At 51.3% G+C, this 24,317-nt stretch overlaps 1 protein-coding gene across 1 annotated transcript; it reads right to left on the bottom strand.

The window, feature by feature from the left end:
• Positions 1–180: 180 nt before the first annotated feature.
• On the bottom strand, positions 181–24,240 carry LOC136329911 (glycerol-3-phosphate acyltransferase 2, mitochondrial-like). The gene is made up of 23 exons (XM_066266488.1): positions 24,128–24,240; positions 23,803–23,899; positions 11,452–11,502; positions 10,874–10,942; positions 10,624–10,737; positions 9,504–9,577; positions 9,001–9,105; positions 8,639–8,767; positions 6,343–6,442; positions 5,852–5,985; positions 5,509–5,608; positions 4,733–4,852; positions 4,492–4,574; positions 4,070–4,188; positions 2,933–3,003; positions 2,591–2,849; positions 2,368–2,516; positions 2,158–2,235; positions 1,549–1,677; positions 1,350–1,470; positions 1,188–1,253; positions 704–759; positions 181–382 (listed from the first exon to the last, which is right to left on the bottom strand). The coding sequence occupies exons 1-23, from the start codon at positions 24,238–24,240 to the stop codon at positions 266–268; spliced, it is 2,454 nt and encodes an 817-aa protein (XP_066122585.1). The 3' UTR covers positions 181–265.
• Positions 24,241–24,317: the final 77 nt, after the last annotated feature.

The raw sequence follows: 24,317 nt of genomic DNA, 5'->3' as shown, positions 1-24,317 counted from the left end.
GAATGAGGTGGCATTGTCACAGGATGGGAAAGGAGAGCAGACACTATGTACACACACCAGAAGACACTGGTGAGCTTGGAAAAAGAGGACTTGTCCAGTCCAGGTCCTTTGTTTATCAAACCAAAGCAAGACACAATGAGAGACAGTAGAACCTCAACAATTTTATAGGCCAACCCAGGGTCTGTAGCAGCCTCTGTCTTCTGGCTCCAGGGCTTGGCTGTGTTCTGAGACTGAGAAGTCTCACCACAGGCTCCACACCACAATTCTAGCCACAGATGAATTGCTGGATGAACTGTTGCAGCTTTTCCTGATTGTCCTGGCTGGTGAATGTAGGGGACAGGTGGAGCATGGGGCCTGCAGGGCTGGGCGCCTGCTGCAGCACCTGTGCCGTGGAGAAGGGCTGTGAGCACTCACCATGGGGAAATCTACAGTGAGGCCTCTGGTCCCTTAGGTCTCAGGGTTTGAACAGTGCTGCCTCTCAAACCATCCCCAGCACCCCACCTGGGAGTAGAATGAGGTGCTGGTTTGGGAGATCAAGAGGGGCAGGAAAACCATCCTATCTTCCCCAACTCCTGTCACAATACCTGTAACACCTGTTCTTGGGAGATACTGGGGAAAACCTGAGGTGGGTACAGGTGGGCGTCCCTGAGTAGCTCTATCAGAGTAGAGGCAGGGGAGAGGAGGGTGAGACTGCCCCTCTTACCCCCAAGTCTCTGAAGGTCCAGACAGCCCTGATGGCAAGACTTGGGTCCGCATACTCTGGGTGGGAGAAAGAAATGAAGCTCTAGTACAGCGGTTCTCAACCTGTGTGTGGGTTGTGACCCCGGTGGGGGTCAAACGACTAAAACACAGGGGTTGCCTAAAGCCATCAGAAATACGTATTTTATTTAAAAATGTATTTTCCGATGGCTTTAGGCGACCCCTGTGTTTTGGTCGTTAGACCCCCGCCGGGGTCGCGACCCACAGGTTGAGAATTGCTGCTCTAGTGGGTGCCAAGAGCCACTGGCACAGGCTTCTCTCTTCTTGCTAAAAGAAACCACCTAAGGCTGAGCTCAGGCTGCATCCAAAGGTCCTCTACTCTGCTGCCGTCTTTCCTGGGGTGGAGCTGTCACCGCTAAGCAGAGGGCAGCAACCACCACCAGCAAGCACCTACCTCCTGGGCACCACTTGGCTGCTTGGGGACTCACCAAAGAACCCATCCTCCTGGGCAGTGGCCTGCAAGAACTGGAACAGCTGCTCCACATAACCTGACTCTGTGGGGCAGAGGAGAGTTAGGGCTGGCACAGGCAGAGCCCTGCCCTGACCTCTTAGCCCCTCCCTGAGGATGACCAAGGGAGTGCGAGTCTCACCTGTGTCAGGCAGCTGGCCCTGGTGGAGAAAGGTGGCAGCCTGTGCAAAAGCCTTGAGCACTGGGCTGAGCAGGCGGCACAAGAAGAGGAAGAAGTCAGGGCAGCGAGACTGCTGACTAAGCTGGAGGGAGACGGGCCAGGTGAGGGCAGCTCTCGCTCTCCATACTGCCTCCTTCCCTGGTGGCTTCTCCCAACGTACCCTAAAGTACCGGCCCTCAGTCTCAAAGTCATCGCTGTCACTATCTGTAAAATCCCCACTCGGTTTCCACAGCAGCTTGGCACTGAAACGCTGTCGCCCTGTATCACAGGCCTGCTGGGAGCCTGGAGACTGGGAGCCAGAGGAGCCATTGGTCCCAGTCAGGCTGGCCAAGGTTCAGCCCTGAGCCCCCAGTTCACATTACATGGCAGACAAGGCACATGGAAGCACAACTAGTAAAAGACCAAGGGAGTTCAAGAGACCCTGTGGGGACACAGTGCCTGCTGAGCCAGCCTCAGGGTGAGAGGAAGTAGGCACCCACCCTCAAGGCCCACATCCCTATGGGCAAGAAATGTAGGGGCAAGAGGTGTGCAGAGAACCTCAGGGATACAACTGTGCAGTCCTGTTATTTTAGACACACACAGACCCAGGGCTGGTATGGTCCACCAAGCCCTGAGGCAGAGGCAGAAGAAAGACCTTGGCCTCCCTGTCTGCCCAGCCAGGGGCTGCCCACACCCACAGCAACATGGGGCAGCTGTCACTCAGGTGGAAGGCTGAGGGAGGCCAGGCTTGGGCAGGGATTTTGATTTTGTCTCCAGTGGCTTTGCCTACCTCCTCAGCAACCAGGAGCCCACACTGGATGAGACGATCCAGTACCTCCTGACAGTAGCAGTAGGAAGATTGGCAGGGCTGGGGAGAAATGTGTCCATGTGGCCTCAGCAGAGCCTGGCAGTGGGCAGGGGTGGCAGGGGCAGGGTGGGTACGGTCTTTCCTGCGACTGAGGGAGCACCCAGGCCCGAGCGGGCTGAGGGGAAGCCTGACCTGCAGCAGCAGCAGGTCCTGTGGCAGCAAGTGCAGCAGCAGCAGGATCTGGCGATACAGCTCACTCTGGCTCAGTAGCTGGATTCCCTGCAGCTCCCAGGGCCCCTCTGGCGGCACTCTGCCTGCCAGCAGCGCCCGAACTGCACAGGCTTGGGAGGGGGTCAGGTGTGAGGAAGCCATCTCCTAAACTGACACCCCAACCCCCCGAGCCCACAGGACTCACCACCCACGGCCTCGCTCAGGAAGGCAGGCAGCAGCTCGGCACTCAGGTGTGCTAAGTGCATGAGGCCTGGACCAGGCCGGGGAACCACCAGCAAGTCCCCCTGGTGGACGCACAGCAGAGCCACACGTGCCCGCAGCAGGCTCAGCGAGTGCCATACTAGGCATCGCAGCTGACCCGAGAAGCCCACGTCAAAGCCACGCAACAGCGTTTCCTCCGTCAGCCAGGAGAACTCCCCCAGGAGCTGCGACAGGAATACACCCTAGGTGGGCAGTGCCAGGACTGAGCAGTAGGGCCACACCCCACCCACAACCAACCCCCTTTCCCCCTCCACCCTCTGCCTACCTTCTTGTGCTTAAACAGCAGCAACGTCGCCATGATGGCTGTGCTCATCACCGCAGAGTTCGCAATGCTAGCTGCAGCCAGGGTGGGGGTTGATGGTCAGGGGCCTGGGCCCAGCAGCCAATTCCATCACCCAGGTCTGGACCAAGAACAGTCCTCCTCTGCCTCCTTGGCAGCAGCCCCCCTCCCCAACAACTCCACATCAGGGAAGGGAAGAGCAGGCCTGCTTGGGCCTTGGGGGCCACTCTCAGTGGAGAACTGGCATTTATCAAACCTATCAGGGAGCTCAGCCTTGCAGGCCTACCCACCAGCCCAGTCTCAGCCACAGAGGAGTACCTGAGAAGACAGTGGTAAGCCTATTCTGTTAATAGTCCTCTCTGAAGGCCCTGGCTGGTTAGCTCAGCGGTAAAGCATTGGCCCAGCGTGTGGAAGTCCTGGGTTCAATTTCCGGCCAGGGCACACAGGAGAAGCGCCCATCTGCTTCTCCACCCCTCCCCCTCTCCTTCCTCTCTGTTTCTCTCTTCCCCTCCAGCAGCCAAGGCTCCATTGGAACAAAGTTGGCCTGGGCGCTGAAGATGGCTCTATAGATTTCTACCTCAGGTGCCAGAATAGCTCCAGTTGCAACAGAGCAATGCGTAAGATGGGCAGAGCATCGCCCCCTAGCGGGCATGCCGGGTGGATCCCAGTTGGGCACATGTGGGAGTCTGTCTGCCTCCTCTCACTTCTCACTTCAGAAAAATACACACAAAAAAAGAGTCCCCTCTGTGCCAGGCACTGTGTTAAATTCTTCACATGCATTATTCCATTCAGTCACTGGCACTCCATTTACAGCTCAGGAAACCAGGCTCAGAGAAGTGAAGTGGTGAGTCCGAGGCAGGGCTGACCTCAGGTGGGTGGCCTGGATCCAGGCATCTGCCCTCTGTACAGCCCATCCCCTGCGGCTCAGGTGGCCGTCTGTGTGTACTCTCTAGGGGCTCCCTCATATTCTCCCTGGTTGCCCCACTCCTTATATATCCCAAGTGGGTCACTCAGGCAAAGGGTCAGATGCAGAAACCCACTTGGAATGGAGGGCCCTGGCAGCCCGTTGACAGGAGGATAGCACAGGGCCCTCCCCAAAGGTCCAGACCTAGCTCCCCTCACCATTCAGGATATGACGGCTCAGCCTTCTGACGAGGAGCTGGTCCTCTTCCTTGAGGGCCACAAGGGGCCCAGTAACTGGGGTCCACTCCTGCTCCTTCTCAGTGTCTGGTATGATAGTACTGGGATAGAGCACAGGAAGAGGGGAGCTAACCTAGAAACAGTCAGTCTTGGGAAGCCCAGAACTTTCTCAAAAGAGGTTTTTTCCCCAGCCCAGGCCCAGGGTAGGAATGGCTCCTGTAACCACTGCCCCTCCCAGCCACTGCCATTTTCTACACTCAGATTATAGGCAAGGAGGGATGCCAGCTACTATCCTAGATGTCCCAAAATATTTGGTGAGGGGAGGATGAAGCTAGTGATGTCTGTGGCTATGTGCTGAAGGACCACTTGCTATGCCTGAGACCCACATCCTCCCATGCCCCTACCTTTGGCCCAGCACGATGGGCTGCAGCAGCTGCTCCAGGGTCTGCCTGCTGCCCCAGCAGCTTCTGGCAGTAATAGTGTATTCCTGCCCAGGACAAGGTGTCAGTTGCCGTGCCTGCCCACTAGAAAACCTGCACAGCCCACTGAGGTAGGGGACGTTATCCCTGCAGTGGCTCTGAGGGCCAGGCTGCCAGAAGTGCCAGGACCTCAGGTCCTCCCAGCTTTCCCCAACAGACTCCATACCTTCAGGGAGAAGGGCTGGGCCAGGTGAACACGGACGCAGCCCCGGCGGCTGTAGCGCCAGCCTCGCAGGCTCTGTAGGATAGCCAGAGCTCCTGTCCACAGCCCCAGTGGGGCCGTGGCCTGCAGGGAGGGAAGGCCTGAGGGAGCTGGCTCGCAGGGAGCACTGCTCTCTGCTCAGCTTTATCTTGCAAACTGGTACATGATTATGACCTCTACAAGCTTGTTTTCTCATCCATAAAACAGGAGAAATCCCTTCCTAGTGAGGTCTTTTGAGTATGAAGCAGAGAATGATTATATCAGCCTGGACAGGTGGTTCAGGATGATGACTATAAGGGGAGAATTCCTTTGCACCCCCCTAACCCTATCCCTGAGAGGCACTCAGCCACAGGACACAACATATTGTGCCTCTTCTAAGGAAATGGTGTCCACTTGGGGTCCCAAGAGGCAGGAGGGTCTCACGTGGTGTGTATCATGTGCATCTGGAACCAAGTCATAGGTGATGGCCACTGGCACCAGCACTGCATCTGGAACAACGCCCACCTGGACTGCCTGCACCACCAGTCCCAGCCAGGCCTGGCCCAGGGCTGACAGCCAAGGCCCCTGGGTCCCAGGGGGCTCTTCCAGGAAGATGAGCAGGGGCTGCCTGCTGACCAGCAACTGCTCCATAACCTTGAAGAGGGTAGGGAGGTAGTGTCAGAGGCAGGTATCAAGACCAGAGCAGCAACAGGTACCTATACAGTGGCCTGGCCCCATACAAAACCACTGGGGACACTCACCGCGTGAACCACAGCCCTTGCAACAATCCCTTCAGGGTTGTCCAGGGAGAAGTTGGTCTCTGGGGGTAGGAAAAGGCACCCGAGCTTCCTTAGCAGAGCTCTGTGGAGCACAGGAAAGACAGAGCCTGATGAGGTAAGGGGCTCAGATGGGACCAGGCTGGAGGCTAGTGAGAGCCTTGGCCCACCTAGGGCCATCTTGGCTGAACCCACAGGCTGAACTGGTAGAAGTTGGGAGCAAAGAGACCAGGAACTGCTGCTAGCAGACTCTGATCCACATCCCCACACACCCCTACCCCAGCCTGAGAACATTTCCCATGCGTGTCCAGGGGCAGAAAGCTTTTACCTGAGGATGGGAGAGCAGACACAGGGGTCCCAAGCCAAACGGAGCACACCTAGGCCCTGGGAGAGCAGCATAAAGGGCAGCAGGATCCCGTCCAGGAGTGACTTGTGGGTGGAGAGGAAGATGAGCGGCGAGCCCTGGTTGGAGAGAGCCAACCTGCATCTACCCTGAAGACACAGGGAGCTTACACCCTGCGCCTCCAGACCCAGGGCAGCTACAGACTGACAAAGAATTCAGTTGGGCAGTTCTTCCTTAGAACACATTTCCCAAAAGGAAAGGAGCTCTGTGGGCGATTTTTAAGGTAACACACTGATGTAATGGTTAAGACCATGATGAAAAGACGTTAGAGGAAGCCCCATGGGAGCAGGGCCGTGAGACACGAAGAGAGGTCATCAAAGAGCAGTGGAGTTTTCCCAGCAGGGAATGGGGCTGGTCCTAAGAGCTTGGCCTAGCTCTGCTCCTGCCATCCCATCCCCATTGGAGGGCGGGCTTACCGCCTGGGAGGCCTTTTGGACCATCTTCATGTGGCCCTTGTGGAGTTGCACATTCAGGAAGAGGCGGTTCAGGAACCACAGCACTGCCCAGCTGAACAGCCTGAAGAGCAGCAAGACAGTGTGAGGGGTGGCGGGCACTGCCCATAGGGCAGGGCCCCCCAGCATCTAAGAGGGCCTCCAATTTTGTCCCCAGTTTACAGAAGAGGGAGTGAGGCTCAGAGAGGCTACAGGCTGAGTAGGAGAGAAAGCTAAGTACTGCAACTGGCAGGCTGGCCTGACACCAGAGCCCATGCCTGTGAGATGCTGACACTCCCGTGAAGCCTCCTGGGGCAGCCACTCCCTGTCAGCTTCAGCCCACCTCCCTTCCCCAATTTACTCCAAAGATTAGAAGGCTAAGATTCTGCAGGCATAGCTTGGCCTTCTCTTTGCAAACTGCTGGGAAAAGTTCATGATACTGGAAGGAAAGGGAACTGAAGGGGAGCAGCTTTAAATGAGAGCAGAAGCATTGATGCAGGTAGCATGGAGATTTGGTGGGAAAGCAGCGTGTCCTCATCTGATGACATGAGGTGGGGCATCAGCGGACAGTGGGTAAGGCTGAGAAAGAGCAGCCTGGACTGGAGCCTGGGCCCCTTAGAGAACTGCACTCAAAAGGACGCAGGTCCACATGGTGTGTTCTCTAGCAACATTGGCTGCTCAGGGACAGAGGATGCAGGAAATTGGGTTCAAACAGAACCGATTGTGCCCAGTAACTCCTTCACAGGGGTGCTATTATCATGATGAGCCCTGGAACTGAAGCTACACCAGCAGCAGCTGATAGCCAGTATAAAGGTGGCCAGGTCAGGGGACTAGAAGTCTCAACAAAGGCAAAAGATTTTTCACGTAGAGGGCCGGTCAAAGTCGCCAACCTCTTCTATTTTCTATCCTTCCTCAGTGAACTTCTCAGCTCTGTCAGAACAGCTGAGCCTGAGACATGCTGCCCTGTGCCCATTTTCCCTCCATAACTCACTCATGTCCTGGCTTCAACCATCATCCATGTTCTAAAGCTTTGTGAAAGTACATCCCTGGCCCCAGGCTCTCTTCTAAGCTCAACTCATAAACAAATGTCTCCACCAGCACATCAGGTGTCTGAAACTATATCCAAAATATCCTTTGTGGACCTCACTCCTCCCAAACCTGCACCCCCATCCATACCACCAGGTGCTTGGCCAGAAACCAGCTCTCCTGTGAGTTCTCCCTTTTCTCTCACTATCTCACCCTGACCTCCAATCCATCAGTGAGTTCTGCAATTTCACACTGGTCTCTCAATCCATTTTTCTAACCTCTAGTGTCACCTTCGATCCAAGCTATCACCATGTCTCACATGGACTAACAAAACAGTTTGCCAGATGGTCTATCTGTTCTCTACTCTTGATCCCAATTAATCCTGTTGTAATTCTCTACTTAAAACCTTTCCATGAGTTGTCACTGCACTTAGAAATCAAATCCAAACTTCCTGTATGGCCCTGTGTATCTGGTCCCTCTACCTCTCATTTCGTCTCCAAGAGCTCCCTGGCCAGCTTCCAGCTGCCTGAGCTTTATGAGCAAACCCCGGCCTTTCCTGCGACTATCACTCATGCCATTCTCTCTAGTGGGACTGTTCCTATCCTTGTACCCCTTCCCCCAAGGCTGGATCCTTTCCCCCTTTTCATCCCTGGCTTACAAGTCTCTTCCTCCCCTCCAGGTACTTTCAGTCCCAGCCCTTTTTCTGGCTGCCATATTTATCTGTTTGCTCTGACCTGTGCACCCCTGCATTCCCCCTGGAATAGCACCTGCATCTAAAAGGAGCTCAGACTGTGCAGATGAATGCAAGAGGGAGCAGGTGGTGACAGTAGGATGAATGTGGGAGGGAGCATGGGGGGCCTACAAAATCAGGGAACCAGTCACCACGGCCTCCATCTCTCCACAGAACCTCACCTGAGAGAGGTGAAGGGATGGAGGTGGGTACTGAAGTCTGGGCCACAACCCAGGACAAATTCCCACCCCCAGGACAGTCACTACCCAGGCCAGCAGTGTGAAACCCCCAGATTGGAAGCTAAGGGCTGCCTCAGATCAAAACCCCATTCCATGTCCAATTGGTCCCACCAAGGAGCCAACTAGCCTAAAACAGTCTCAGTGTCCAGGTCAGGGATTCCCTCAGGCTCTCTAGTAAACACACCACCTGGCTCCCCAGTGGGAGGTGTCCAGTCCTTTCCAAAACTCATTCTCCAGAGGGCAGAGGCCCTAGCATAGGGATGAGTATCCCTTAGCACAAAGTTACCTGAGCAGGAACGAGCTGGGCTGGGCCTGTATGTGACCCAGAATACGCTGTACCTCTCTCTTCACAAGGCTGGGCACCTGGCCTTCCCCAGCCCCACCCGGGGGTCTTCCTGAGATGACATTCTGTACCCTATGGTGTGGGCAGAGTGGTGTCAGGCTGGGGCAGGCCTAACATCCCTCAGGTCACTTTCCTTAGCCCCACCACCTCCTCAGGGCACAGCTTCCATTCTTCACCCTCCATCTCGGAACTTAGGCAAAGCTAACACTCCAGAAGCCAGCCCTCAACCACCCCTGCCTAGAGCCTCTGTCATCCCTTCAAGGATCCCAGAAGTGCCAGCCCAATACCAGTCCTTGCCTCCTCACCTAGTGCTCTCCATGACCTTCTGTGTGGCATCCTGGCAGGGGGGGATGTGCTGCTCCAGGGACCACAAGAAATAGCAGAGCCTCCGAACCAGCCAGCCCCGGAACCTGAGCACAGCCCAGGAAGCAGGGGGAAGATCTTTCAGAGGGTCTCCCTCCTACTAGGGCCCACAGAGGGTAGTCCACCAGGACTAGTAACACCCCAGTCCCATGGTCTGAGAACACCTGAGCTTGGCTTATTACAGAGCAGAATGAGGAAGCACCTGCCCATCTGTGCCCCATTCCCGCCCCCTCCCCACCAAGGAACTGACATGCAGTGGGCAGCTCATAAATACTAACAGAAGGAACTACTGGAGAGCTTTTGCAGTTCCTTGACTCTCCCACCCGTGGATATGGAGCAAAGAGCAGGGGCCCTTCTTTTCCATTGGAGGAAGAAAAGGACAGCACAAAGCAGGGCCTTAGCAGCCCCACACCTCAGGGCCCGGCCCACCCCTGGCCTTGACTACCTGGTGTTCTCCTCCTTTACCAGGATCACATTGCAGAAGCCCAAATCCATTATACTTCTGTGGAAGAGGGACTCCTGCCCAAGAGGAGGCGGGGACAGCATGTCATTGAGGGGTCTTTGAAAACCGACAATGGAAAGCCCCTGCTCTGTCTTCTGTGGTCTCTGCCTGATGGCCTATCATGTCTGCCAGGAGGTAGGACTGTAGCACAGCCATTTCCCAAAAGATGCCCAGGCTCACTCAGGAAAAAGGGTTCTGTGCTCAAAACGGAAGGCTACATTCCCTACAGTACCGCCCTCTTGGAGAGCGGCACGCTGAAGTCTGTGAGGTCTCTCATCTACCTCAGAGAACATACACATAGCCTGATCTCATCAGAACTGTGGGTCCCATCAACACATGAGGCATGGACTCACAGGAGGTGTGTGTGTGTCAGAGACAGAGAGAGGGACAGAGAGAGGGACAGATAGGGACAGAGAGAGAGATGAGAAGCATCAATTCTTCGTTGCAGCGCCTTAGTCCCTTTAGTTGTTCATTGATTGCTTTCTCATACGTGCCTTGACGGGGGTCGGGGGGGCACAGCAGAGCAAGTGACCACTTGCTTGCCAGCGACCTTGGACTCAAGCCAGCAATCATGGGGTCATGTCTATGCTTTCACCCTCAAGCCAGCAAACCTGTGCTCAAGCTGGTGAGCCCACACTCAAGCCAGTGACCTCAGAGTATCAAACCTGGGTCTTCCGCATCCCAGTTCAATGCTCTATCCACTGTGCCACTGCCCGGTCAGGCTCATAGGAGGTCTTTAACCTGTTCTAAGTGCTGGGTAACTCTGAGTGGGTGGGTCCCCCAAACTGAACAACAGGACTGTGCAGGTATGGTCAGATCCCAGCTCTCTGGCCACTCTCTGTCTTCTCAGGACACTCTGCACTTCCCCACCCAACTCTCTGAGAACTGCAAGCCAGCCTCAGGCCAACAATACAACCAGAACCAGTGCTTCCATTCCCCTGAAAGATAGGGGCAAAGGCATGGGCAGGGAAAGCTAAGTCTGGAAGGACATAAGGGAAGCTATGGCTCCCACAACCAAACTCCTCCAAGTTCCCCTAGTGGGTCCCAGCCCTACATTACTCACCCAGCTCTTGGGGGTGCAGGTCTGGCAGCAGCGACCCACAAAAGGGCGGTACTTCCCCAGGAATGGGGTGATAGCCTCCAGCTTCATCTCCAAGCCTGAAGACCACAGGCTAGTCTGGAAAGTGGCCACAGGGAAAGATGAGAAGACTCAAAGTCCTTGGCAGAGGAAGGGAGGGTACAAGAGGGAGGTTCACAGGGGGGTGGGGGTGGGAGGGCAGAGGGTATCCTGGGAATGAAAGGGGCCATACTACCTCTTGGCCATTCTGGCTGCTCCTCTGCTGAGTCTGGAGTTTCGCTCCTAACATCGTGTCAATGGGTGCCTATAAGATCTGAGAAAAATCCACCTCTGGCTCTCTTCCTCTCACCACAGGAATCTGACCTAGGAAAGATGGAAGGATGGATGGGGTACTGGATTCTAGGCCACAACCTATGGTTCCTGTGGTCACCACCAAATTCTCATCCCTGGAACAAACAGACTACACCCAGGCCAGCAGTCACCTTCCACCAACTGGGCTGGAAGCTGACTTAAACCAAAGCCATGCCCCATACTCAAATGTTCCCACCAAGGAGCCAGCTGTCCTCTAAAAGTTTCCGTGTGCGGATCAGGGGTAACCTAATGGTGAACGTAAAGATCAACTGTCTTCCTGACAACACCTACGCTGCCATGTCCCAGCACAGATGAGGGCTATACTGGAGACTCAGGCTCCTTCTGTGCAGAGAGAAAGAACAAGGCTGGGCTGACAGGAAGGAGGCATGAAACTGCCAAAGAGGGACAGGACCATCGCCACAAGCCCACCAGGTCCTGCTCAGCTGCTCTTCTCCTCCTCACCAGAAGATGGCCCTTCACGTACTCAACCATCACAGGAATGTGGGCCAGGTACTAGGTGGGGGAGTCGGGGGACAGCTAAGGAGCCAGGACACAGAGAAATACACAGATCTTTCCCCAAGGAATGCTCTTCTGGTTGGAGACAAGACAAACTTTTCCACAATCCATCCCATCTCACACCACACTCTCCACAGATCCCACTGGTTACCTCTTCAGCCCCTCCTTCCCATAATATTCCCCTGAACTAAGAAATATCTATTCCATAAAGCAGCACTGAACCCCTCCTGGCCCAGAAATTAGGCCCTAAAACTCCCTCTACCCTGATCTCTCACCATGCCTCGGATGGATGGATGGATGGATGGTACCTGCTCCCACCACTCACTGCACATACCCATGTGAACATGCCTTCTCCCTTCCCATCAAATTCTGCCCATAGCTCTAAGTGCATGATGCCTCTGAATCTCCCCCTAGGGCTTCCTCTCTTCCTTAGTTCCCTCAGCCCAAGCTTGCTGGGCTAGAGCCTCCTCCAGAGCTGAGGTTTCACATCCTTGTGTCATCTAAAGTGCCCTGAGGTCCAGGGCTGCAACTGACTGGTCTCTGACCAGCAGTCTGCTCTGCACAGAGGAGGGACCCTGGAAGTGCCAGTTGACTAACTGTAATTTCCTTTCCCAGAATCTTTCAGGTCTCTCCTCCTCTCCCCAATTAGCACTATTTAAAACCATGAAGTCAAGTGGTATACCAGGATGACGATCCCTGCAGTGTGTGAGTTCTGGTAGACTCATCCCAAATGCACTTCCTACTTTGAAAATGTTCTAACTACCCCATTCAGACACTTGGCACAGGAAGCTCCCATGGCAGGACTGCAAACTGGGGAGTCCTGTTTGTTTTGCAAGGAGGATGGCTGCTCCCCAGCCTCAGAACACCCCTTTCAAAAATCTAAGCCCCGGCCTGACCTGTGGTGGCGCAGTGGGTAAAGCGTCAACCTGGAAACGCTGAGGTTGCCGGTTCAAAGCCCTAGGCTTGCCTGGTCAAGGCACATATGGGAGTTGATGCTTCCAGCTCCTCCCCCTTTCTCTCTCTCTGTCTCTCTCTCCTCTCTAAAAATGAATAAATAAATTAATTAATTAATTAAAAAAAATCTAAGCCCCGCCTAACCAGGCGGTGGCGCAGTGGATACAGCGTCGGCCTGGGATGCGGAAGACCCAGGTTCAAGACCCCGAGGTCGCCAGCTTGAGTGCGGGCTCATCTGGTTTGAGCAAAACTCAGCAGCTTGGACCCAAGGTCACTGGCTTGAGCAAGGGGTTACTCAGTCTGCTGAAGCCCCATGGTCAAGGCACATATGAGAAAGCAATCAATGAACAACTAAGGTGTCACAACGAAAAACTAATGATTGATGCTTCTCATCTCTCTCCATTCTGTCTGTCCCTATCTATCCCTCTCTCTGACTCTCTCTGTCTCTGAAAAAAAAAAAAATCTAACCCCACTAGATCTGTGCTAACCTTAGAAGGGTCAGAAAAAGTAAAAGATAGGGCCAGGGGTAACTCCTATTTGCCAATTACATCAACTATTTAGCTCACACAATCCAGAGACCAGTTCTGGGATATATCTGTCTAGCACCCAAGCCCCCCAAATGGGGATCTGTGTCAGTCTGTAGCTCCTACCTAGACACCCCAGCCCCCAGGGTGCAAGCTGGCATCTTGAGGGCCAAATGCAGTTCACACATAGGCTTTCTGCCACACATGGTTCTGAAACTTGATGAATTAACGTCAACATTTCACTTGAAACTTTTTTTTTAAGTGAGAGGCAGGGAGGCAGAGGGACAGACTCCTATATGCACCCTGACCGGGATCCACCCACCAAGCCCCCTACCAGGCAATGCTCTGCCCATCTGGGGCAGCTACTTCATTGCTGGGCAACCGAGCTATTTTAGCGCCTGAGGGGAGGCCATGGAGAGGACCTCAGTGCTGGGCCAACTTGCTGGAACCACTTGAGCCATGGCTGACAGAGAAAAGAGAGAGCAGAGCGAGAGAGAGATAAAAGGGGGAGGGGTGGAGAGGCAGATGATTGCTTCTCCTAAGTGCCCTGACAGGAAACTGAATTCAGGACATCCCCACGCCAGCCGACATTCTACATTCTACCGCTGAGACAACCAGCCAGGCCCCAACATCAACATTTAAAACTAGAGAGCTTATTAGGTTAAAAATGGTTTCCAGCTGTTATGATGAAAGAAAAACCCAAGACCTGGTTCCTGTGGCAGTCATCACCAGGACTTTAGCTGCTGGAGTCCCGGCCGCGGTCCCTTTCGCCCAGCAGCAGGCACTGTCCCACTGGCCACATCAGGTCCACCTGTTGCCTGGCCCTGGCACACACTTAAATTTGAAGCCCTCCATCAAAGGATGACATCCAACCTGTTCCCTACAAAGAAGAACGGCTTGAACTTGACCTCCTCACCCCTAGGTCCCAGCCACACCCTCAGAACCTGGTCCCTTGCTAGGCCCACTGCGCGTGCTCCCTACAAAGCACAAGAGTGCGCCTGCGCGCGCACGTGTGTGTGTGTGTGTGTGTGTGTGTGTGTGTCTCTCTCTCTCTCTCACACACACACACACCCTCATACACACATACACACACGCACGTCTGGGGTAACCACAGGCCAGGCTCCAGTGCTGCTGTTTCACCAGTAAGCCCCTCACACCACTCCTCCACCCCTGCCCGAACCCAGGAAGGTCACCTGGGCTGCTCCTGAGGCAGGAAGGGACCTGGACGTTCCTGGGATGTATCTGACCCAGTCAGGCCCAGCAGCAACTCCACAAGTCTTCCTCACACCGGCCACTAATTCCCACCAACCGCGAAGCCTCACGGGAGGCCAAGCGCACTGACTGGAGGCTCTGCGCACTCGTCGGCGAGGCAGCCCTGAGAGCCAATGGAAACGCGCGCTGGACTCAAAGACCCGCCCCTGAGACCCCACCCCACGCACTCTGCGAGCTGCTTGACCACATGACTCATGCCCAGCGGGGGCTGGTTGTGCTTCCGGTGGCAGGCCTGGCGGGTTATTGAGCATCTGGCTGTGTATATTGGGCCCTGTCGTCTTTCCTGTCGTCTTTCCCAGGCAGGCTTCCCCAGATGTTGGGGACCCCTGGATACTCTGGGAGAGCCCGGGTACCTGGAGGTTGGACAAGGACTTGAGGATAGCCAGGTTCTAATGAAGGAAGGTTTTAAGCTACATATGCCAGTAGGCAGGAGTTTAGGCTCTAGCAAAATTACAAGTTGGGACACTTAGAAAACGCAGAGGATCACCAGAAGCCAGTTTTGGGTCATGAAAAACAAATCAAGCTGTTATTGGTGAAACAGCCAACCTCGATTCTTGTCGTCTTGAAGGAATTCAACCAAGAGAAAATGCATCAACTTAAGGAAGAATTTATTGGAGGTGCAGGAGTACACTCAGAAGGGACTGAACGAGCAAAGGAAAGGGGACCTTTGGAGATTGGTTATGGCGGTTAGCCCAGGACAACCGGCCACTAACCATTGCTCCCCTGGTTGCAAGTCTTGAGGGGTCCCTTAGCGTCAGGAGAAAGAGAGCGGCAGGGGAAACATGCCTGAGGATAAGAAGAGGAGGAGGAGAGGAAAGGCACAGGCATGCTCCCCAAAGAGAGCATACTGGGTTCTCTGTCCTAAGGTTTTTTTTTTTTTTTTTTTTTTTTTTTTTTTTTTTTTTTGCATTTTTCTGAAGCTGGAAACAGGGAGAGACAGTCATACAGACTCCCGCATGCGCCCGACCGGGATCCACCCGGCACGCCCACCAGGGGGCGACGCTCTGCCCACCAGGGGGTGATGCTCTGCCCATCCTGGGCGTCGCCATGTTGCGACCAGAGCCACTCTAGCGCCTGGGGCAGAGGCCACAGAGCCATCCCCAGCGCCCGGGCCATCTTTGCTCCAATGGAGCCTTGGCTGCGGGAGGGGAAGAGAGAGACAGAGAGGAAGGCGCGGCGGAGGGGTGGAGAAGCAAATGGGCGCTTCTCCTGTGTGCCCTGGCCGGGAATCGAACCCGGGTCCTCCGCACGCTAGGCCGACGCTCTACCGCTGAGCCAACCGGCCAGGGCTGTCCTAAGGTCTTTTAAGAGTGTAGATTATAGGGGCAGTCCAGGGGAGGATCTCAATAGAATATTCATCAGTTTTCTGGTTGTGGCTTTTAGGGTCCTGACCTCCACTGATTTTGTTGGTACCAGGGGATTTTTAGTCAATGTAGCTGGTCCTGAAGTCAGCTGTGTGGCACTGCTCCTCTGCTTTTGTTGCTTTTCTGGACCTGGAGCAGAAACACAACTGAGACCTAGATATTATCCCTAGGGGTTAATCATGAGACCTAGATATTATCCCTAGGGGTTAATGATTAAGGACTATTCTCCACCCCCTTACCCCCACCCCCATTCACTCCCCTGCTAAGGGGATCTAACCCGCATGACTAGCAACAAGCCAGGGAAGAGAGTCAGGGGAGGGTCTGAACTGCATGATAAGAGATATGCAATCAAGGAATTAAGCCACATGCAGTGATATACTAGTGGAGGAAAGGTTACCCTGGGGACTAGATGCTTGTTTTCCTATCAATAGTTTTGCACGTTGCTAGGCACCTGGGGCTTTCCTTCTTGGTGACCTTCTGTCCCTGGCCTTGCTCTGCTCATGTCTAACTGCCTACCACAAAGCCTCCCCCTGTCATTTCATTTATTAATTAGAATTCCAGACCACAGGGATGTGCTGCAGTTATGAGGTGCCTGGGTTTCAGCTGGTCCTAAGGCCAGTGTTTTGTTATTTGTGTGGTTATTTGATTATTAATACCTGTCTCAGCCCTAAGCTCCAGATGAATGAACTTGGGCATCTTTGGACTGTTCCCAGCACCCACCAGGGAACCAGCAAGTAGGCAAGACATATAGACTACATGAAAGAGTAAATGACTGGTTTGTTCCCACATAGCCACCTATGTATACAGTGAGCCTACATGAAATATCAAGAGAATTCTACAGTTTCAGAACACTGTGACACTCTGAGTGAGCAAAGCCACATGGGAGCCTGGCTTGGCCTGAGAGCACAAAGCTGTTTCACAATTTTCCCTTTTCTCTGACTCACCACCCCTGATGTTACTGCCTTCACCCCTCCCCTCCAGGGTGTAGCTTTATCTTCCTTTTTTGTCTCACTTTGTATCTGTAAGGCCAGGAGCCACCATCGTGGCCATTCACATGCAGGTTCCCCTGGGATTCGGGCAGACAGTAAAGAAATGGCAGAGTTGGAGGATAGTGGGCCATTCTGTTTATTGGTGTCTCACCAAGACAGGCAAGCCACAAGAGAAGACAGGGAAAAGTAGAAAACCAGCTTTTCCCATGAAGGGCAAGGGATCAGGGAGGCCCCTGCAATGGTGATAGCAGGAACTGAGAGAGCAAGCTCTCAGTCTGCCCCACTTTATAGTGTAGAAACCAAAACCTTTAATCCAATATACAAACAAGGAAGTTTCTGATACAAAGTCACTTATCTGAGGCATAATGGGATTCCTCATGAGAGTGCACCACCCACATCATGCAATCAGTCAAGGGTATGGGGAAAAGCTTAGTCTTAAAAACTAAGCCTTAGGATATAACCACCCTGCCTGCTTACAGCCTATCCCCCCACACCCAATGCAAACTATAAGGGAGCAAACATATAGATCATATTTACAAACTTATTTGACCAACAGTATCTATGAACCCAGGCTGTTTGTCTGGGTCCACCCACTTTAACCAAGGTCCTTTCTGCATTGCAGTATCCATTTTGTTCCATCTTACTTTTCTTTTGTATCAGAGTACACTGGCCACAAATAGATCCTGAAGCTAAAAAACAACAAAACAAAAGCCCCTTTATATTGAAGTTATAAGTTGCTTCCTAAGAGGACAGACTTGAATTTACCCAACACCTCTGTGAGGTAAGTTGGCAATGGGGGAAGGTCACGTGAGGAAGCAGACCCGGGAACTTTGGCTGGAACCACCCACACCCATTCGTACCAAAAGAAACTTCCCAGGAACCTGACCAGGCGGTGGTGCAGTGGATAGAGCATCAGACTGGGATGTGAAAGACCCAGGTTCGAGACCCTGAGGTCGCCTGCTTGAATGCAGGCTCATCTGGCTTGAGCAAAAAAGCTCACCAGCTTGTACCCAAGGTCTCTGGCTAGAGCAAGGGGTTACTTGGTCTGCTGAAGGCCCATGGTCAAGGCACATATGAGAAAGCAATCAATGTAAAATCAGCTCAAAGACTAGAATTATATGCCATTATATGGCTTTTTAGCATTTGCCATACTCCTCCTTTAATCTATATACAGACAGCAAATATTTACTTATGGTTGTTTCCACTATAAAAACTGCTGTCTTAGGGACAACTGCTGATGAACTATTTCAGCAGTTCCTCCTTCTTCAAAGACTTGTAGGCGCTGGCCGGTTGGCTCAGTGGTAGAGCGTCGGCCTGGCATGCAGGAGTCCCGGGTTCGATTCCCGGCCAGGGCACACAGGAGAAGCGCCCATATGCTTCTCCACTCCTCCCCCTCTCCTTCCTCTCTGTCTCTCTCTTCCCCTCCTGCAGCCAAGGCTCCATTGGAGCAAAGTTGGCCCGGGTGCTGAGAATGGCTCCATGGCCTCCGTCACAGGCGCTAGAATGGCAACAGAGCAATGCCCCAGATGGGCAGAGCATCAGCCCCTGGTGGGCATGCCAGGTGGATCCCGGTCGGGTGCATATGGGAGTCTGTCTTTCTGCCTCCCTGTTTCCAACTTCAGAAAAATACAAAAAAAAAAAAAAAGAAAGATATTTCTCTCTCCTGGGTTTTACTATATATATATATTTTTAAAGAAAATAAAAAGACTTGTATGTCAACATAGAGCTCCATGTTTTATAGAACATACTTGAGCTCACTCCATGCTCCCTGGAGCTTTAGCCCAAGGGAATGCCCTTGTTGATCAGGCTACCCAAAAGAAAATTATTTGGAGCAACCATGACAGATCAAGCAATTCAGTCTCATACTATTCATCACCAGAATGCTGCAGCCCTGTGTAAACAGTTTCAACTTTCTCAGGAAGCAGCATGGCAGATTGGTAAATCCTGTCCAAAGGGTCCTATACTACAATCTGTCCCTTTATTTGGAGTTAACCCTCAAGGACTCCTACCAGGACAACTTTGGCAAATGGATGTTACTCATATACCTTCATTTGGCAAACAGTCCTATGTCCATGTTACGGTGGATACTTATTCTGGAGTTATAGTAACCTCTGCCAGAACAGGAGAGGCTGCTAAGCGTGTTATAGCTCATTATCTGTACGCATTTTCTTATTATTGGATTTCCTGAACTGGTTAAAACTGACAACGCTCCTGCATATGTAGCAAAAGCATTTACTGTATTTTGTCAAACCTTTCGAATTATGGGTATTTCTTACAATCTTTATTTATTTATTTATTTACAGAGACAGAGAGAAGGATAAACAGGGACAGACAGACAGGAACAGAGAGATGAGAAGCATCAATCATTAGTTTTTCATTGCTCATTGTGATGCCTTAGTTGTTCATTGATTGCTTTCTCATAATGTGCCTTGACCGCGGGCCTTCAGCAGACCAAGTAACCCCTTGCTTGAGCCAGCGACCTTGGGTCCAAGCTGGTGAGCTTTTTGCTCAAACTAGATGAGCCCATGCTCAAGCTGGCGACCTTGGGGTCTCGAACCTGGGTCCTCGGCATCCCAGTTTGACACTCTATCCACTGCACCACCGCGTGGTCAGGCTATTTCTTACAATCTTTAAAGTTAAGGTATTATTAAAGTGTGCCCAGCAAATATTTTAAGGTCAATTTAAAAAAATTTTAAAGAGGGGAGTCATATCCTGGAACTCCTATGGGTCTACCATATCATGCTATTTACTTAAAAATTTTTAAATTTCTTTTGAATGCTGATGAACAGGAGATGCCAAATCTCTTTCTCCTGCAAACTTCTACCTTTTTTTATTTGATCCAGCTAATAACACTGTTTTGTCTTTTTCCAAATAGCTCCAGATATACGGAAAAGGTTTATATAGGCGAATGGGGATCCTCAAACCCCTCAGTGAGATCTTCTGAGCATGGTTTTTAAGGTACCAAGAGGCAGAAAAAGCCCAATAGAGATCAGGGGAACTCCCAGCTTCTAGGATACGCCCTTAAAGGCTCCAATGCCCCAAAGGGGTCTCATAGGATTCCATCTGGGTCCTGCTTCAATAGTGAAAAGGAAGGTCATTGAGCTAAAGCCTGCCAGGCTGACATGACTTTGCTGTGAGGAAAAAGGAACACTGGAAGGTAGGCTTCCCCCTCGCTCCTCTAAGGGAGGGTTCAGTCTCTTCCAGCCCTGCTCCAGCCACCTTTGACCTAACCTTGCCCAGAATGCTGGGGTTTGCCACTGAAGGCTGAAGGGGCCCAGGGCTGTTGGCCCCATCTATGACACTGTGGACGAGCCTAGGGTATTTCTTCCAAGAAGCAGGTAAACTGATCTCATTTGCACAAGGGCCACTTAACTATGTCTTGCCTGAATAGTCAGGCTTTTTATTCTTTCCTCAAAGATCTCTGTTGTGATAGTCCTATTTTCTGCTGCTTTGCTTAATATATAGTGTTTCCTTTATTCCTCCTACCTCAATGCCCCACTCATATTTCAGGCTGGGACCTACTCCTAATTTAGAGCTCTCTCTCCCCCTTTTGCCAACTTCTATTATGAATTTACCTTTGCCACCCAGCTTAGTGTATCCCAAGGTTCTCTTTACCATGCTACAGTTGCAGAGCTCCAGGGAAAAGCAACCTGGTCTCATCTCTCCATGCAGAGGAGAACAGAAGCTCCATCTCCACACATGCTGCAGATGGCTTTTCCAGTCTACCTGAATCATTACCAGCTAGAAGCAGCAGTCATTAGGACTTGGATGTGAGCTGCAAAGTATAGAATTGTGGCAACAATTCCAGTGCCATGTGGACTTCTCCTGGATGTGGACTTGTCCTGGACTCCTGCTCCTAGTGACAGCTCCTAACAGACTGAACTGGGGTTGGGTTGCATTTATCAGGGATTTGGCATGGTGTTGGTGCCAACTTGGACTTGGTGAACATGTTAAGGACACTACTCTTTTATGGATTCTTGCTGTATTGGCCAAGAGTTTGCTTAAAGGCTTTAATCACTGTAAAAAAAAAAATAGAAGATTGGATAAAGAAGATGTGGCACATATACACCATGGTATACTATTCAGCTAGAAGAAATGATGACATCGGATCACTTACAGCAGAATGGTGGAATCTTGATAACAGTATGCAGAGTGAAATAAGTGAATCAGAAAAAAAGAACTGCATGATTCCATACATTGGTGGGACATAAAAATGAGACTAAGAGACATGGACAAGAGTGTGGTGGTTACGGGGGGCAGGGGGAGGAGGGAGAGGGGAAGAGGGAGGGGGAGGGACACAAAGAAAACTAGATAGAAGGTTACGGAGGACAATCTGACTTTGGGTGATAGGTATGCAACATAATTGAGTGAAAAGATAACCTGGACATGTTTTCTTTGAATATATGTACCCTGATTTACTGATGTCACCCCATTAAAATTAATAAAAATTTATTTATATAAAAAAAGAAAGCAATCAATGAACAACTAAGATGTCTCAATGAAAAACTGATGATTGATGCTTCTCATCTCTCTCCATTTCTGTCTGTCTGTCCCTATCTATCCCCCCCCCCTCTCTCTCTCCCTGTAAAAAAAAAGAAAAAGAAAGAAACTTCCCAGGAATCCTTTGGTAAAGAGCGACTCTCTGCCAGCCAATGAAATTTTCCTATGTCATATTAACTTGACTACCCAAAACGACCCTTTAAATTACCCCCACGTGGATTCCCCCATTCAACTTCTCTGGCCCCCGTCTTGCAGACCAGAGAACATCATCTGGGCAGTGCTGTACTAAATAAAGCTTTTGCTTATCCACACTTCCTGGCTATGCCCTTCTTTCTTCCTGGGGTGGGGGTGGGGGATACCTTACAACCTCTTTGTTCTGGGAATGCCATCTATATAGGCAGTTGAGTTTTGTAATTGTCTGTAGGAAGTTTTGATACTGAGAAGTCATCTGAAGACATGCTTCAGACTCAAAAGCTGGACATATTGTGATGTCAGAGACTGGTCTGTCATCTAGCAGAGTTCTTTCCTCTGTTATGTTGCTTCTATGAAAGAAATGTGGTTTGGTTTTTGTTTGTTGCAATTTAGACATTTCAAAAAAAAACATCACCTCTCAGACCTGGATCTTAACCCAGGTACCAAGAAGTCAGTGTGCTCCTCTTCAAGTCACATGCATAAAATGAGATGCTTCAATTGTTATAAGGTGCCAAAGAACTATAAAACTTAGTATTGGCAATGCCATTTTAAAGAGGAAAAGTCAGGCTTCTTGCCCCCTCCTTTCTTTAGAGAATGGTGGGAGAAAAATGCAGGAGCTTCCTGGCTTACAAGGACAAATGGGTCATCTAGTCATAGTTTAACTATAGTTCTCTGGAAGGATAAAACTTATCTGAAAACTTCCTCTTCCTCATCCTTAAGATCCTTTAGGACAATGGCCCCCAACCTTTTTTGGGCCATGGACTGGTCTAATGTCAGAAAATATTTTCATGGACCGGCCTTTAGGGTGGGACAGATAAATGTATCACGTGACCGAGACAAGCATCAAGAGTGAGTCTTAGACAGTTGTAACAGAGGGAACCTGGTCATTTTTTAAAAATAAAACATCATTCAGACTTAAATATAAATAAAACGGAAATAATGTAAGTTATTTATTCTTTCTCTGCAAACTGGTACCAAATGGCCCATGGACTGATACCAGTCCGCTGCTCAGGGATTGGGGACCACTGCTTTAGGAGACAATGTTTACATATCTTAATTAAAAATTTCTACCCTGATTCTAACTCTTCCTTCTCTCCTGTAGTCCTGAGAGTGACCTATACCTCTAGACAAAGGGATCACGAGACCACTCCCCTTGCTTGAAAAACCTGCATTCTGTAACATTTTATATGCTTTCTAATAATCATCCCTCTTGAAATTCTTTATATGTATAAAAACTTGTAAACTCAATGAGCGGGGACTAGCTTATTTTCCTAATAAGCTAGCCCCAACACTTTTAGCAAAGGTATTTCCATTTAGCCTCTCTCCTTATAATAAGCTAACCATTTCGTTGTGGCAACAGGGATGGGGGGTAGACACTAGAAAATTTGGGAATGTCTTTGCCAGGTATAAGGCCAGTAGCCACGGCCACCACCACAGCCTCCTGGCCCATGCAGGTTCGCATCGGATTCAGACAAACGGAAATGAAACAATGGAGCCAAGAACTGGTGAGCCATTGGCTTTAATCCTAGCTTGCACCCGGTGGGCAAGTAAAAACATACATTGGGCTCCAAAACCCACTCACTCAGTGCTCACAAAGCTACTGACTTATCTGAGTTTCCTAGATTCACAGGTTTCTAGCTCACCAGCCTTATTCACCTCTGTTCCCCATCTCCTTCTCTCTGCACAAACTCTGCACTAACTGGCTTCTACTTCAGCACTCCACCATCTTGGCTGCTTCTTCTGGCCTCCTCCACATGGCCTTTCTCTGCTCTCCTCTCTAATACTAATTTCAGGAACCGAGAGAGAGCAAGCTCCTGGTCTGCCCCACTTTATAGTGTAGAAATCAAAACCTTTAATACAATATACAAAAAAGGAAGTCTCTGATACAAAGTCACTTAGGGTAGAAAAGGCTTCATCTTAAAACTAAGCCTTAGGGTATAACAACCCTGCCTGCTTACAGTCTGTCCCCCCACACCCAATGCAAACTATAAGCGAGCAAACCTGTATATCATATTTACAAATGTATTTGACCAACATTCCACCCCTTTTGCTTGCTTCACAATCTAAAGCACAGGTATTCCTGCACAAGGAAATTAGGCACATTACACAAATTACAACAACATGACAAATCATACAATTTCAACAATTACAAAGATACACTTCACCAGTCTCTAAGCACTTTGCCAAAAGCACAAAATGTCCTCGGACTTTTTTCTAGCCATGGGAAAAGCTTCCAGCAAAGCTGCCTCCCACCCCCATCAGGGTATTTCACATTGTCCAAAATCTGTAAGTCCATCCAACAAAGGAGCCAGTGCCCACTCCGGTCATAGTCAGGAATCAGTCCGCACACATGGGACCTCAGCCACTCCCCTCATCCCTGCTGTCCTGGCAGGTCTTACACTGTCCCAAGGAGGAGCACCTGGCAATGGCAGTCAGCATTTCCATCTCTGCTCTGGAGAGCATGATGGCATTCACCCTTATGTCCCAAAATCACAGACCTACCAGCAGCGTAGTAGATACTTCTTGCTGCTGGGCTCTCACCGTCTGGAGACTGCGGATCACAACTTCAGCCCGATTTTCCTCATCCTCCAAAGAGGAACTGAAAACACCAGCTCCCGCCACCAGGATCGAGCCCTGGGCTGCTGCCACCTTCTGCTCTGCAAGACTTGCCCTAGCTCTGGCCTCAGCTCTGGCCTCCTGCCACTGCTGGCTCTCCACAATGTCCAGGGCAAGCTGCAACTCACGAATCTGTGATTCCTTCTCCAGTGGCTGCTCCATTTCCAAGCAAATCTCGCAAACCTGGTCAGCCTCCTCCTCCAGCGCTTACTCTAGCTCCAGGGTCAGCATCTCTTTCTCCCACATTTGCTCCACCTCCTTCCACAGCTCGGTTTGCAGGTCCCAGGCAGCCTCTTCCACAGAGCTCTCAGTTTCCTCACACATGGCTATAAAAGTCAGTCAGCCTACGGCCCCCAAAAGGACAGCCATGGGGAACCATAACAGCAGCCAGTCCTCTACTC

The sequence above is a fragment of the Saccopteryx bilineata genome, chromosome 3 (assembly GCF_036850765.1).
Source record: "Saccopteryx bilineata isolate mSacBil1 chromosome 3, mSacBil1_pri_phased_curated, whole genome shotgun sequence".
Taxonomy (NCBI): Eukaryota; Metazoa; Chordata; class Mammalia; order Chiroptera; family Emballonuridae; genus Saccopteryx; species Saccopteryx bilineata.
This window is presented reverse-complemented; position numbering and strand designations above follow the sequence as displayed.

Bases quoted from the DNA above. Each gene is read 5' to 3' on its own strand.
- LOC136329911 (XM_066266488.1), bottom strand. From the start codon at position 24,240: ATGTGTGAGGAAACTGAGAGCTCTGTGGAAGAGGCTGCCTGGGACCTG. The intron at 23,900-24,127 runs GTAAGCGCTGGA...TGGTGTTTTCAG, and splicing joins ATGCTGACCCTGGAGCTAGA to TTCCTCTTTGGAGGATGAGG. The intron at 4,853-5,508 runs GTGAGTGTCCCC...CCCTCCCTGCAG, and splicing joins CAAGGGCTGTGGTTCACGCG to GCCACGGCCCCACTGGGGCT.